This window comes from Nelumbo nucifera, chromosome 1 (assembly GCF_055504915.1).
Source record: "Nelumbo nucifera cultivar China Antique chromosome 1, China Antique-T2T, whole genome shotgun sequence".
Classification (NCBI taxonomy): domain Eukaryota; kingdom Viridiplantae; phylum Streptophyta; class Magnoliopsida; order Proteales; family Nelumbonaceae; genus Nelumbo; species Nelumbo nucifera.
The window spans coordinates 178,154,029-178,170,441 of record NC_142649.1 but is presented as its reverse complement, the minus strand read 5'-3'; the positions used below and the strand labels follow the sequence as shown (position 1 = coordinate 178,170,441).

The window sequence follows — 16,413 nt, the reverse complement described above, 5'->3', positions numbered from 1 at the left end:
TGAGACCGAATTGAAAATTCGGTTTTCCAGAAACCGGTATGAGCACCCCTACTCACGAGGGAGAGATTATTTGCTGCTTCGTTGTTTAGAACTTTAGATGAGAATGGTGGGTTCTTTGTGAGGGGGAGGGGTTGGGTATTGGATTCTCTTTCTGATTTTGATTTGATGGGAATATCTGGTGTAGGTGGAAACCATCCATTTACATAGCGTCTGTTTGGCATTGATGCCGTTGCTCCAGAAAATGGTGATACATCAGTGCCATGTTGGAAAATATGATGCTTCAGGAAATACTTATTTGTTTGGAACTGTTTTTTTCATAAAAAAAGTGTTCCAAGTCATGCCTTGGAAATTGAGAAGGCGTGGTTTGGAGCAACGCCAAATTTGGTATTTTCTCAGATTGCAGCTCGTTGTTGCCAATGAGGACGTAATGTGGTAGTGACGTAAACTTCTTATAATGATACCAGTGTTAAAAACAGACATAGAGCACTAGTACCAAACTGAAAGTGTTGTTGTTGCTCAGGAAACATCCTACCAGGCAGCAACTTTTCCATATTGAAAAGAAATAACACTGTTTTTATATCTGTAGCATTGATGCCAAACATATACATAGTTAACCGGGTTCTGTTTAGAATTGACTTTTGAATATGTTCTTTTGGATTGAATTTTGAAATTTTCTCATATTTAAACTAAATATAACTTTGGTGCTTGTTGTAGACCCAAGATGTTTCTTCTTTATAGTTATTCTTCTTTTTTTAGTCGGGATTTGTCATTTTCTGAGTCATGCTCAAAAGACCATAAGGGGTAAAATTAAGGCCCTGTTTGGCACGTCTTTCTATTTGGCCTTTTGGCTGTTTACAAACCGGGCAGACCGCACCGTAGTCTTTTTTCATTTGGTTCGTAACAGATCTAGCTGCCAAAAGTCGGTGTGTCGAAAAGACGGGAGAAGCCTATTTTGGATTGATTTTGGGAAGCTCCAAATGGAGCTTTTTGCATCTTTCTTGCTTTATTCTCATGCAGAAAGACATGGAAAGATGCATGGTAGCCAAGCTAGCTTCGGGCTGCTCAGATTTTCATGCAAAAGCCTAATGTGTCTTTTGACTATCAGAACTACCAGAAGATCTTCTCAAAAAGTCTTGCCAAATGGCCCCTAAGTTTTTCAAACATTTTTAGCAACATGTGATATCATACTAACAGATCTGGAGGGATTGTGAAGAGAGGGGAGGTATTTTTCTGATGACATCACCCAACCCAACAGGGGAGTTTCTAATCCTATTTGGAAAGCAAAGGGGGGAGGTTTCAGTTTATAAGAAACATGAAAGGGGGGTTAAGTCTTTTACCCTTGTTTTAATTGTTTAGTCCATGCTCGAGTTCCCTAGACCTACCACACTCTGCATTCTGAGCACCCAGGAAGGGAATTTGAATTTTTATCTTTACTCTTTGTTTGCAAGACATGTGGAGAAACCGAAGGGTTTAAGCTGAAATATGAATTGCAATGCGGGAAATCAGAAGTTGGTATTGGCCCCAGAAAGGAAAGCAAGGGATGCGTGAGAAAATTGCAGCCAATAATCGCTCAGGAGACCTAGGTTTTACTTTTTAGGCCTCGTTCACATTTTGGTAACTTATCCGGGTAAATGCACTTATCCAGGTAATTGTTTACTAGGAAAGATTTACCCGGGTAAGTGCATTTACCCATGTTCTTTTATTTCCCATAAAAATAAGGTAATGACCATTTTATCCATAAAAATCCATTATTACAAAGGGCATTTTTGTCCCTTTCAAGTGTTGGCAACTTTCCCCCAAGGTGGGAAAGTTATTTACCCACTTAGGAGATGGGTATCACTTACCAGGGTAAGCGATTGAAAATAAACTTCCCTGATTCCACATAAATCTGAAAAAAAGAACATAGGATTTTTGGTCAATGGGAATCAAAATTCTACTGACCAACTTTTCCTCCTCTCAAAATCTAGAAAAAGAACGACCCCTTATAGAGGTGTTCATTTTCAGCCCGGCCCGGCCTACAGATTCTTCGTTTAAACCTAGGTTTTGTGTTCAGGCCTGTCTTGGGCTCAGTCTGCATTAGGCCTGCAAATTTCATGGCTGGACCTGGGCCCAGTACTGCAAGCCTGGCCTTTACATATATATTATTTATAGGGAAAAAGACTTAGGCAGCATTTGACACTTCTTTTTTAAGGATTTACCTCCTTTTTGCAATTATAAACCCAGTATTCATAGGGGCATTTTAACAGCAAAAAGGAGATATAGGGAAAAAGACTTAAACCCCTTCACATTACATTTGTTCTAAATACCGAGACCTCCCCTCTCTATGTTTTAGCCACAATCTCTACTATGCCTACCCTAGCAAATATCACAGTTTCGTAGTTCTCAACAGAGTCCGCTTGGCACCGACCCTCTTCTTCTTCTTCAAAATGCAATTCCCCAATGAGAGAACAATTAAAGAAATCAATACAAAATCATTTGTTCATCATGTTTGATGGTGGGCTGGGCTTAAGGACGGTCTTGCTACTGCACAGCTTGTGTGGCTCTTGATGGTCATGGTCAAGTCAGTCAATTGTGTGGATGCTGAATCTGTTGAAGCCAAAGCATAAAAGTGAAGGGAGGTATAAGTCTTTTACCCTTATTTATACATGATTTATATATGAATACGTGTTATTTTTATGTAATATTTTACATTATATACTACTGCTTAAGGCAAATTATATACACATAATAATATCACATATAATATAAAAATATTATATACATTTTAACATTTATAGACAGGGGCCAGAACCAGGCCCAACCAACCCCTTATCTCATGTACAAAGCCCAGCCTGAGCCCGGCCCATGATCACCCTTAGAGGTTGCCTATGTGCTCTGCACTTATATGTCTAATGAGTAATAGAGCTGTCCATGGGTCAGGTTTAGTCGACCGAACCAATTATGTTTGTCTTGGTTCTATGGATTGTGTCCCGATTAATAAATACTTGGGTTAAGGCTGGTTCTTACATATAGAGGTCCCCTGTTTTTTGTTAAATCTTATTTCTAAAAGGTAAATTTCAGATAGCATAGTAAAAAAAAAAAAAAATTATTTTATCTTTCTTTTTTCACTGTCATTTTATCAAGGTTATATTATAAAAAATGAAATTTTATTTATTATGATAGGTAATTTATAGATGTCAAGTAATCAGGTCCCTCTTATAGAATCGATTAATAATCTGTTTGGGACTGATCCACCCCGTCCAGAACCAGACCCAACCCAACCCATTGACAGATCTAATAAGTAATCAAACCATTATCTTGAGTATAGTTCAAAGTTCAAACAGGGACGCGCCATATCCATTCAACATCGTAGGATCTTACTAGGTTCCCTGTCCACAAAAACCAGCGCACTGTGCCTTTGGGAAATGACTCTGTAAAGTTCCCAACTTGTCTAAGGAAGATTTACGAACATCTTCGGCATGGTGATTGGGATTTGGGGCCGAGGGCTGATGATATCCCAAGCTTTAAGCTCTTGTATCATGTTCATGTTGTTAGAAGATGTGAGAAGATCACTTGGATCGTCGGGTTCTCTGATAGCTCTGTTGTTAAGGTCGTTGAAAGAGGAAAATACCCCTGTGAATTGTATATATTTGGCTGGACTTTCAACAATAAATTCAGGCATTGAGAGGCAGGTAGAAATGTTCAGCAGACATAAATGTGCTAATCAAGGATCAATCAAAACAAGCTTGTGAACCCAATAAAGCATTCTCATTCTCACTGAAATCAAAAAAAAAAAAAAGTAGAGGTACGATATTTCCTTTCACAAACTGTATTCATATTTGAAACAACAAAGTTGCAGAGCTTACAACCTGGGTACACAAAGTCCACAAATGTCATTTAAATACAAAGAAACCAAAGACTCCTTCAAATCAGTTGAGAAAGGCCTCCTTTATCACCTTCCCAACTCTCTCTCTCTCTCTCTCTGTTTGTCTTCCTTCAAATGTCTCGCTATATATAACTACAATGAAGTGGAGAAGAAAGAGGATGAGCGCTCCTTCCTTTGTCTCTTCACACCTTTCTCTCCTAACCCTCATCTTATTTGACCTAAGCTTCAACTAAATACCATAATCAGACCCCAAATTAAGGATAAAAAAAAAGAATCCTTCTGGACTGCTGTTTGTATAGCACTATAGCTGCACAATTGTTACATTTCAACCCCCCAAAATCAAGAATGCATCTTTCTCTTCTCCGTATTTTAGTTGGCTTTTCTGTCAAGCCGAAGTGTAGCTTGAGACTGAGATGTCAGCAGCAGAGGCAGAGTGAATGTAAACAAATTCAAGACTTTTCCCAGCAGCTAAAGAGGTGATCCATGACGGGAATCCATAGGTTTCACCAGACTTGTTGAGGCCCCAAAGAGGACCGTAAAGCTTTGATATCGAAAGCTTAAGGTCCTTGACAGTTTTCCCAGAGTTGTTTGTCACCATGGTTGAGTATCTGTAGTAAGTTTTCCCCTTGGCATTCCACGATGTTGTTGTCTTTTGCTCAATAGCAATTGGGGCAGAAGATATAGCTGTGCAAGACAAATTACCCAAGTAAGCGCATACAAAGTTTGGTTACTCACTCAACCCAAACTGGACCTACAAAGCAAGAAAGATAACCACATGGGGATGTCTTCAGGACAAGGTTAACCCAATTGAAGAACTACTCTCTCAAGTTTGGGGTTGAAAAAGAATTGAAGAACAACTAATCCAATAATCCATGTCATGACATGGGAAACACAAACCCAAGTGAAGGTATGCAGGGGCACACAAAACCTACTTTTAACTGCAATGTTCTCCTTGAATCAATATTGGTACTCAATCTATTATTTAACCCAGTGAAATAAGCACCCACTTATCTAGTAGAATTTAGGTACTTGTGATTCCCTTGAGAAGAGTGCGGAGGAAATGAAAAAGAAACAAACTATAATAAGTAAAGCAGAAATATACCTGGGGCAGGTGTTGGTTTATGTTGTGGTGCTGGAGTTGGTTGCTTGGTTACAGATTTAGGTGGCGGGAGTGCAACTGCGAAACACAGAATGTTCATAGGTCAATAAGCTTCAATCATACATTAAAAAAAGAAAGAAAGAAAGAAAAGTAATAGTAGAAGAGAGCATATTTACCTGGTAGGAGTTGATTAAACCCACCGCTGCCTCCACTAAGTCGTGCCAATACACCGAGAAGGGGAGCATTGTTATAGGTTGCTGGTTCTGTTTGCTCGTAGTTGTCCCTCTGATCAGCGAAGTTGTCATAGGCATCAGGACCACCAACAATAGCACCTGTTAGGAGATTTGGGTCGCTTGCCTTCCGGCTGAACCAAGTGTTATAACCCCCTCGGCAACTAACAAATCTAGGGTCAACCTTGATAGACACAATGGAGGATGCTCTGTGGTGCACTTGTTTTGGGTAATTGCTACCGTACCCAACCATGTAACTTGTGGCTCTTGGGTTGTCCCCAAGTATGTAATCCACCTAAAGATGAAAACAAAACATATATCCAGAACATCAAGACCAATCAATTCTTCAAGAAAAATGCTTATGCTTGCTTGCATGTTTTTAAATTCCATGCAGAGAGGCAAATAAAATTTTTGAAGTACCTGAGATTTGGCAAAGCCAAGAAGCTCAGAGGGAGAGGCAGTTCCAGCAGCACACTTGACGCTTCTTTGAGCAGAAGAGAGATAGTCGGAATACACGGTGAGCAGGAAGGATGCACCGGTTACAAACTGCATGTTGTTCCACCTTTGGCGGAAGAGAAGGCCTCCAGGGCTCCTCTGCACATTCCGGGTCCCCTTTCCAAGGCATGAGCACATGAAATACTCCGCCTTCTGTTGGTATCTTTGGAAGACCGACGAGTGGCGACCACCCTTCCCTTGCATGAGAAACTGCAGAAGAACCAGGGTGGTCATTGAACCAGTTATGAATCAATATATAATGGGGTAATACAAATTGCAAGAACCAGGATTCCCTTCCTTTTATTGGTGGCTTCTTTTCTTCCAATAGACATAATCCATAATCCATAAGCAAATTGATATCATATGAGATGACATGTCCATACTCCATAATCCATACCTTGGAAACAAGAACTTGGACCCCAGCGTACTTGACATCCCATCCAAACTCAGTCATGGCCCAACCAGTCCCACCCAAGGAGTCACCATTGTTGCCCAGGTAATTGAGGTAATACACATCATTGGTTGCCCTGTAAATCCATGCAGCTGCCCAAAGCAATTCATCCTACAAACAAACAAACACCAGACTCACAACCAGGCTTGGACAAATCTCAGTTACAAAGTAAATACTAAATAACGGAATATGTCTGCGTACCGCATAGCCACTGAAAGATCGGTAGTATTTCTGCGCCACTGTGATGCTGCTGTCGTATTTGCCTCTGTATTTGTCAGCGAAGTCGAACAGCTGAAAGAAAATAAACAAGTCTTGTGGTTATTTTTGTACACACAATTTTTTTAGTGGTCCTCGGAATGAAAAAAGAGGTCTTCTACAGTTGTACCGTAGGGCTGACAAGGATCATCGGGTGAATTTATGAGAAATGTAAAGTGTACCACGATGCCGTACAAAGTGCACAGTATACCATTGACCACACTCCACACACACAAGTTTTCTGAACGATATGCCAGATATGTGGTGTGAGATGGATTTATGGTCAAAAAGAAGAATAATTCAATATGAACACGTTAGAAAGTAGAAACCATAGGAAGATGATTCCAGTCTGACGTCAGAAGAAAGATGGCATTGAGGAATGTAGTAAGGGTATTTGAGTCAGACCAAATTTATCTTTTTCGTTTAGTCGTGGGATGTGACGGTATTTTCAGAGTATGAATGGGGGTATAATCGTAACATTAAAGATAGTAATGTTAATGTACACTGTACACTGAACTGACTACTGTGAGTTGGCAAGTTGCCATGCCACGCCGTACGATCCCACCGACAGATACATACGACGCAACTCTATCCCACCTTTGACGGGATCATTCAACTGACGGTAACAGATTTAAAGTACAGATCTCCACCGTCAATATTCCGAGCCACCGTAGATTTATTCCGACAAGCAGTCCCGGTGCTCGCCGGAATATAGCTCACCGATGACCTGAGGCGCAGACAATTAATAGGTGGGTGGGTAAACGACATCGCTAACTTGCTCTGTGAGTGACAAACGGCAATAAGTGATAAGTCCGCACATGTTCGTTAGTTAGTTTTTACTTTTAGATTTTGACCGAATCCACGTCAGGTGGATGGACCGGTTTTACGCTTAACGTGAGCGCAGGTTAGGGGTGAAACAGGAGTTTCCAGAGAGCACGTTAGACTGTGCTAGGATGCGTACGATACGCAGCAGGCTAATGCTCCAGGCCTCCGGCAAAGTTGTGAAAGCAAGAAAAGAGGAGAATCTAGACCTGCTTAGCATGGTTAATGAGCTCATTGGAGTAAGACGGGTTGTAGCGTCGGAAGACGATAGAGGCTGCTGCCATTGCCGCTGCTGTCTCTCCGGCCAGGTCGGAACCGGGGTTCTTCGCATCGATCTTGTAGGCCCGGCGATCCGTCGTCATGTCCTCCGGCCTCTGCCAGCAGTAGTGGTCGCTGTTTCCGTCACCCACCTAAATTCGTCAAACACAATATTAATGATTAAACAAAAAGATTAGTTCGTTAAGATTGGAGAAAAGGACATTTTCAACTAAATCAGATAACACCGATTAAAACTAACAACAATATTATAATCAGATTTCAGTCTTGGTTACTGTCAAAACTAAAACTCCATCTAAAATTGAAGTTGACAGAAGGAAATCTTGGGGATTGAAATAAACACCAATGAGAAAGAACCTGAGCAACTTCCAATGAACATAATTAAACAAATTAACTTTTTAAAATTCATACAGAAAACAAAAATTCTAGTAAATTTGAAACAAAAAAAAAAACAGTGGAAACAAATTCCAATAATTACAATTCACCAGGAAAAAGAATTATGATAATTAAAATACCTCTCCATAGAGGACATATGGTTCTGGGTGGGCTTTAATGAGGTAGTCAGTGCCCCATTTCACAGCAGCCATGGCATGTCCAAGCTCTCCATTTGCAGCAATTTGCTTCCCATACTCAACTATGCTCCAGGACATCATGGTAATGGTGAAGGCCATTGGGAGCCCAAACTTCACGTTGTCCCCTGCATCGTAGTACCCTCCTACCAGATCAACCTGCATTTTATAGCAGAAGATGACTTGTTAATAAGTAAGACCAACATTATAATCTCATAACCAGAAAGAAATGGAGGGGAAATATATAAAAACATAGATCTGGATTATCAGGTTGTTGGGGTAAAGTAAATGAAAAGAATGAATTCAGTTTGCAACAAAACATGAGGACCCAAATTGTCTCCAAAAACAAAAGAAATACTTGCAATAGATGCAGATTGGTAAAACAAGTTAGTGCAGAAAAATACATATTAGAGCAAATCGAAAGGGGCTAGAATATACAGAGCGACCCATCTTACATAAGGAAAACAACCAAGTTAAAATGAATTTTCCTGTCATGTTCATCTAAAAATGCAGCGGCAAGAGGCTATGAGAAGTGAAAAATATGTATAAAAAAGAGGGACTATAATGGAAAATAAGGAGAAGGATGACAAAAGAAGAGAACTTACCCCACTAGCCTTCCCATCTTGCAGACCGGAATTGGCTCTCCACTGAACTCTCTGGTTCCTGGGTAGGTAACCAGACCTCTGCGCTTCAAAGAAAAGAATGCCTTTACTCAGGGCTTGGCCATAATCATGCCCAGCAAAAGCAAGAGGGAGCCAAACAAGTAAGGCATGCATAAACAGGGGAGTTATGGAAATGCATCTCCGAAGCTTCTCCATGTTTGTAAAGCAAACAAGAGTTACAGGGAGGCAACAAAATCCGAATGCAGAAACTTGATCCGCTCAGTGAACAAACAAGAGAGACAGATCTATTCTGCAACAGGTGAGGAAGGATCTAAAACCCGAATGAGGAACCCATTAGAATCCTCTTTCAGGAACACCACAGAAGAGAAGATTGTAAGATTGTAAGGGGGAAAACGACAATGTTGGTATGATTTATCAGCAAAAACTTCTGATAAACCAACCAAAAACCGAGGTAACGAGAAGCAGCGCCTCTGAGGACGGAGACACAGGGAAGGAGAGCGTTCGGAGAAATGCGAAGAACACAACCTTGTATATATGGAGGAGGAAAGGAAGGTCCCAAGAGCTCAGAAACTTGGCAGAGATAAATAAATGTATTAATTTATTTTTTGCTCACGAGGAATTTTGTTTTCTGGGGGACCCAGAACCGGAAAACGGTTGAGAGAGAGAGAGTGTGTGTGTCATGTACTCGTGTGTTCCGTTTCTATTTTCTACCTTTACAGAAGCGAGAGGGGTTGGTAGGGTTTTAATAAACTTACAGACGAGAGAATTTACTGCTGCTGTCTTATTAAGTTAAAAAATTATATACCGCAATTTTATGTAACGACGCTGCGAAATTCCAAAACAGGGAATGGGGGAAAAGGAAAAGAGTTGCAGCGGGTCAAAAAGCTTATCAAACCGTATTTCACTCTTTCTTTTTGGTGTCCACGTCGAGGTCCCATGTAACTTTGTGGGGTGAGGGGGTTTTCTTTTGCTGACACGATCTCTTTCCTCATGCCACGTAGATGGATGACATGGCAAATTTTGAATCACAAAATGAAATTCCACCTGTAACAGTTGAGGTCAATGTCGTCAAGTATGACTCCAGCAGTGAATGTGAATGGGAACTTTTAGACTTGATTGATGGCTTAAACCTTTTGTTTTGAAAAGGATTCAAAGAAGTAAGGGTCTGTATGGTTTGCAGTTAGAATCAGAATCAGAATTGGACCTAAAATTCTTTAGAATCAGAATGATTTATTCCTATAGTCTATTTGGTCCAAAGAGTGAGATAAGAATAGAAATAAAAATTAGAATCAGCTGGAATGGGATTTCATTCTTAAGAAAGGGGAGGGAATGACCATTCCCATTTTGCCAAAAATGGGAATAGGATTTGGATTCTGCCCAATCAAACAGTTGGAATTGAAATGACACCTCTATTCCTATAAACCAAATGGGCCCTAAAGATTGGAAGTGACAACAAAATCATTATGGATATTATGACTGGTAAGGTGAGTTGATTATTTGAAAAATAGTGACAGTTTATTACTATATAGGTGTTTATTCTAAAATGAGATTTGATAACTGTTTATTAAATAAATGTTCTTTTTTTTTTTAATGTGTGACAGCGTGAGAGACCATCATTGAGAAGAAACATTATTTTTAATGTTTTCCTTAATATCCAACCATTTATTTACTGTCCAACTTATATATTATTACCTAATAACATTGAATGACACCAAACTGTCAAACACCAAATAAACGTTTATGATTTGTTTTATTTGTATGTATTGCTTTACTTTGGGTGGATATGAGTTAGTGAGAAGCATTGTATGCTTGAATATAAGGATAAGGCAGGTTATGTTTTGAAAATGATTAATAAAATTTTAAGGTGATCATTCCTCCATCTGGATAAAATTTGGGGCTTGAAAGAAATCTATAGCTCGAATATATATGGACTTTATATAAAGTCAATCTTGCCCTGATTTTTCTTGTATCTATTAAGGTATAGTTTCCAATTCAAAAGTTCATCTCAGCACCCTAAAAACTCTTTGTTAGTAATGGTTCAATGCTTTCGTCCACTGGCATTAAAATCAATGTTTTTAGAATCAGATCAGACCGGACGGTTGGATGGGAAAAATCAGAATCAGTCACTTGATCAGTTTCGTTTTATCTCGAAATCGTTATTTGGCAAAAAACTGTTGATTTGGTCAATGAACCATTGATTTAGGTGGTCAAATCATCGAACCATTTAATCTGAAAATGATTTTTAACCATTTTTTGAGTTTTTTAAACTTTTTATTAGAACAAACCATCCATTCGGACCAGACAGTTACCATTCAACCCAAGAACCAAACTCAGAACGATTCCCTATTCTACCCGATTTTGAAAGCCTTGATTAAAACGAAAGAAAAAAGGGTTTGGGATTGAGATAAGAATAATGGACGTGAAACACATCTTAACCGAGCATGGAGCGAAAGTCCATAAGCAATAGGAACAAGATACGGGGTGGGGACTAGGGATCTTGCACTTTTGCCCTTTTCTTCTTTTTCATCTTTGGATTGTTCTTTCTGTAGACTGTAGCACCCACAAACAATACAACACTGGCTTCAATTGCAAGCTTACAAGTGATACGTATCATATATAATATGATAAATTAAAAAAGACAAACTATCATTTAATACAATTATAATAAGAATTGATGATCAGAGATGTTTATATATTATTTATACATCAGATGATGGTGTCTCAACCATGTCGTGTCTCCTCAAATGTGGCCTACTCACTCGTCCTTCATCTTCCTTTTTTTTTTAAAATTTTTTACACACTCCCTTCTCCTCAAAAAAAGTTTAACAATGGTGTATTTACTAATATTTGTATTTACTTTTTATTGATAATATATTTTTATATTTAATAAGTTATATTTATCATTACATTCAATCAATATTTACATATTTTACTGAATAATACAATAAATATATCATAAATTTTGCCAAAACAATTAAAAAAAGACTAAATATAAACCTGGGAGACTGGGATGGGACCATAGAAATTGCCAAATGGACATCCTTGTGACATTTGGTTGGCATATATAACATGCTTTATTCTCAATACGCCATGTTATTAACATTAATATAGAAATATTTTATTTCCATTTTCCTTTCTTTTTGTATAATCTATGTGTATCATTTGGCCGAGTCAGCTTTCTCACATGTGTTGTTTGTCTCTTGCTTCACTCTTTGGCATTTGTATCAACCAGTCTTTAATAAAGATACAAACACCCTTTAATCCAAAACTTGCTTAAGCTGAAATGAAAAGCGTCCAACGATTGGACCTTGTGATCCATTTTATATAGTTCATTTTAATGAGTTCGAAGTTGTAAATAACAAACTTTAATTTCTTGGGAGTCGGGACCATGACAGATGGTTGGTGTACATATTAAGAATAACACCTTCAATGAAATAGTAGTAATATCCCAAGCTGAAGATTGAAGCCCAAAAGTTGTTAGAGGCAAAGATTTTCTCAGGAGGTAGAAAGAAAGTTCTTCACTTGCTCAGAGTTCTGAATATATAAAAGCAAGCGTATATATAATAGCTAGATTGATTTGCTGGGCACTGAAGTTTCAGGTCTTTTAATTCAAGAACTCGTGTAACTACAGCTACAGACTAATCACTAATCACAATCTTAATAGTTATATATAAGATAGGGTAATACACAGTAGTGAAGGTGTGTATTTTCCGGGAAGTAGGGGGGGGGGGGGGGGGGGGTGCCCACGTATTTTGGGGAGATGTGCCCTACAGACTACAGTTGGCGGACACACGGACTCACCATTCTGGGCCGTCCAAATGTCAAGTATGTCTCGTTGGATAGAGTAGAACCCCACTGATTACGCTGACGGGATGATTCCACCCATGTGTGTGTGTGATGCATGTCAAAATATAAACAACGTAAACGTTGCCGGTGAAGAGGAGCCGAAATTTCGAAAATAATAAATAAGAGAGAGAGAAAGATTTCTAGTTTGGTGACAGATAGATGAGTTGAGACTTCACTACTTCAGACTCCGGCATCATCTCCGCTTTCATTGCTGAAACTCCTAGAGAAAATAACAGAAATAAAAACGAAATCCGGCGCCGGTCCCTGTTCCTTTTGATGATTGTATGATTTATATATTTTGGGAATGACGTAATATATATATATATATATATTTTATCTCTCTTTTTATCGACCTTGAATCCAGTCAAGGTCGCTTGACTCTTGAAGAGTAAAAGTAAATTAATCGTAGTTTTATTGATATCTGCAAACCTGTGACTCCCTTGTTTGTGGTGCACTTTGCACTAATACAAATGCGTGAAAGTGCAAGTGAAAAAGATAGAAAATTTACCGCCGGGGGTGTGTATGAGGCTGGAGATTCAAATGCACCCTAAAACCCTAAAAAGAATGAAATTTCTGTTTTTTTTTTTTTCTTTTTTTACTTTAGATTTTACCTAATTTTTGTTTTAGGTTTTATTTCACTCTATTGGCAATTGAACTTGTAAATGTAACAGTCAGAGGCCCTAATGCTCAGTTTGGAAGGAATATAAATACAAATTTGTAGAATATAAAATTTTGTATTTTATATTATTTTCTAAATATTTATACTGTATATATTTATATTTGTACTCTTTCCAAACTGAGCCAAAAATGAATTCCCAAGAAGAGACTCCTATACTCAAATCATGAGATAGAATCCACGATTTACAAGCATAATAACAATTAGAGGCCCTGAGGTGATTCCCAAGAACCTCTGATGCTCAAGTCATGAGAGGGAATTGGAGGTGAACGACAGCAATGAAAGCTATAAAAGCATGAGAGAGCAATGAGAGCTAAGAGTGCTTGAGTGCTTAAGATTGCATAAAAACCTTTTACCTTGGAAGGCAAGACTTTATATAGACGTTCAATGAACTATTGCACCACTAGCTTGTGGGACATATGTCACCTGCTAGCAAGGACATGTGGACATGGACCGAGGTGTTGGGAAACTGTAAGGCGGGATTTATCCATAACAAAAATTGTGCCAACATGATCTGTGTTCACACATCACGGACATGGTGGGTCCTAATCTCATGATGAGATGTATGAACGCATATCATGTTGGAACCGTGTTAGTACAGTTTTTGTTGTGAGCAGATCTCACTTTGGAAACAACGCCTCGGTGTAGTCCATGTTTCCCATTGCTGAAGGGGTGAAAAGCTCAAGCTGTTAGGCTGGCTCAGGTAACATGTGATTATAGTCAACATGTAGACTTATTTATGGGCCATACTTGGGCTTGTGTTTTGCCAAATTCTGATGGATTGGCTCGAAGATCAAGCCCAATACAGTGTAAAATTGAGTCTAAAGCCCAACCCATAAACAAGTCTATTGATATATCGGTTGAACACATATCTAATCCTCAACTTATCCTGAACCATCAGCGCAAATAAAATTGTACTACAAACAAACTTAGCCATTTTAAAATAACAAATTAAATTACTCTCATAACTCAAGAAGGTTAATGAAAAAGCCATCTGATCTTTTCCTTGTGGGACAATAATTTCCTTTGATTATTTATCGAATAATTTGTTGAAAGTTTTCCTTCAATCAAGGCCCAATTTGTTCTTCAAAGTGAGACCCCAGCTATCGCATTAAACTAATAAATGCGACACCAACGGTGAATGGAGCAATGAAGCATCACCTTTCTTGGTCTTTGGTCAAGAACCCCGTGGCCCCTGCTTTTCATTTTAGAATTACCTTCGGTGCATCATAAGTCATATGGATTGGTTTGGTTGCACTTATATTTAATTTGTTTCTCTTTTCCGTCTTTATTCAGCCCCATTTGAAGTGTCTTTCTTTACGGTCTTTTGGCTGTTTATAAATCGGGTAGATTGTGTCACAGTATTTTTCCGTTTGATTTGTAACAGATATATCCGTTAAAAGTCGGTGTGCAAAAAGGAGTGAAAAGTTTATTTTGGACTATGGTTTTTAAAATCGGACTAGATCGGATGGTCAGACCGGAAAAACCGGGAATCGGTCATCTGACCGGTTCCGTTTTTCTTCAAAATCATTGATTTTGGTCAATCGCCTGGTTAACCGTTTGAACCATTCAAACTGTTTGAACTGTTCGAACAGTTTTGACTGTTTTTCAAAATTTTTAATTTTTTTATCAGAATAGGCTGGCCGTTCGGGGTGAATGGTCAGAACGTTCAAACCAGTAACCGGACCCCTAACCAGTTCAATCACCGGTTCAGTTTTAAAAACCATGTTTTAGACTGATTTTGGAAAACTCCAAATAAAGTTTTTCTCGTCTTTTTAGCTTTATTCTCACATGAAAAGACATACGGAAAGATGCACGATAGCTAAACTAGCTTCGGGCTACTCAGATCTTCATGCAAAAATTCAATAACTTGATACATCTTTAAACTGTCTGAGCCATCAGAACATTTTCCCAAAAACACTTGCCAAACAGCCCCTCAATAAAAGTTAGGACTTAGGAGGTGTATAAATATAATTGCATAATTAACGAAAAAAAAAAAGATAAAGAGGGACAAGGGGAAAAAAGAAAAGGAAAAGAGAGTAGAGAGCAATCAACTAACAGAAAACTACAATATCAGATTGAGTTTGAGAAGACTCCAACTCCTCCGACAACTCGACAAACAGCACTCACGGCTATTTAATTTTATGCATTGATTTATTATTATTACTATTTATTTATTAAATACACACCAAAAAGCGCACCGACATACCAAACGGAGGAAATAGAGACAGAATTGCGATGGATGCATACGTAATCGATACTAAATGGGTAATGGGTCTATTGTAATTTTGTAGCCCTCCTCTTTATTAGTTATTACCACGTATTGTAGTTATACAACTATTTTTCTATATTTAATTAGTTTTTTTTTGTTTCATGGAATAAATGAAAAATAAAAAAAGAAGAAGTAATTAAAGAGGATTGGAGAGCACTCTCTTCTCTTGATTTCCAACCGCAATCAATGCGCTCTCAGCACGCTCTCTCTCTCTCTCTCTGACTTTAGTTTGTTTTCGGGGCTTCGGGCTTAATTAATTGTTATTGTTTTATTATGTTGAAAATTTGAAGAGAAGTGGTAATTGCCTAACTGGTAGGTAGGAGATCCGACTTATTGGCCACTTGGGAATTGGGAGAAGAAGCAATCCCCATTTGTACAGACTACGGAGCCAAGGAGCCAAAGAAAGAAAAGAAAGAGGCAATGCCCCGCAATGACAGGTTGGCGCCGGTTCTTTAACGTCCACGACAGCTCTGCTCTCGCAATTCCCGCTACGGCCGCCACCGGCTGTCGGCAGTCGTATGTGGTGGCATCCACGTCCACGTCCACGTCCACCTCCACCAAGAAACTAGAAAAAAATTTCCCTCTTTATTATTTATGTAAGCTAAGCTTGTAGTGTGGATGCGGGATGCCCCCAGCCCCAAACAAGGAAGGCAACAACAGACACTAACCAGTAATCACTTTGAGACTGCGTTGTCAGTTGTGGAGGAGGGGAAGCACGAGCACCCCACCATTAACATTTAACATTGTACAGCTGATCTCAGTTGTACTTGTCAACACATGGTGAATTGTGATGGTTAATTACAAACCTACATTTGCGTGCTTAATTGCACTTGCACGACGAGATGAATGACTTCCGTTACATGGTCTTCCTTCCATTTGCTAGTTTAGCAAATCTAGGTACATTGGAAGCTGGAATGTACGTGATGTCAACATT

The 16,413-nt window shown here is 38.9% G+C and overlaps 1 protein-coding gene across 1 annotated transcript; it reads right to left on the bottom strand.

Moving 5' to 3' along the window:
- Positions 1 to 3,792: 3,792 nt before the first annotated feature.
- Positions 3,793 to 9,242, bottom strand: LOC104600374 (endoglucanase 19-like). The gene is made up of 9 exons (XM_010263279.3): positions 8,668 to 9,242; positions 8,009 to 8,221; positions 7,427 to 7,627; positions 6,342 to 6,431; positions 6,087 to 6,251; positions 5,615 to 5,899; positions 5,141 to 5,489; positions 4,968 to 5,042; positions 3,793 to 4,549 (listed from the first exon to the last, which is right to left on the bottom strand). The coding sequence occupies exons 1-9, from the start codon at positions 8,878 to 8,880 to the stop codon at positions 4,251 to 4,253; spliced, it is 1,890 nt and encodes a 629-aa protein (XP_010261581.1). The 5' UTR covers positions 8,881 to 9,242; the 3' UTR covers positions 3,793 to 4,250.
- Between the last annotated feature and the right edge of the window lie 7,171 nt (positions 9,243 to 16,413).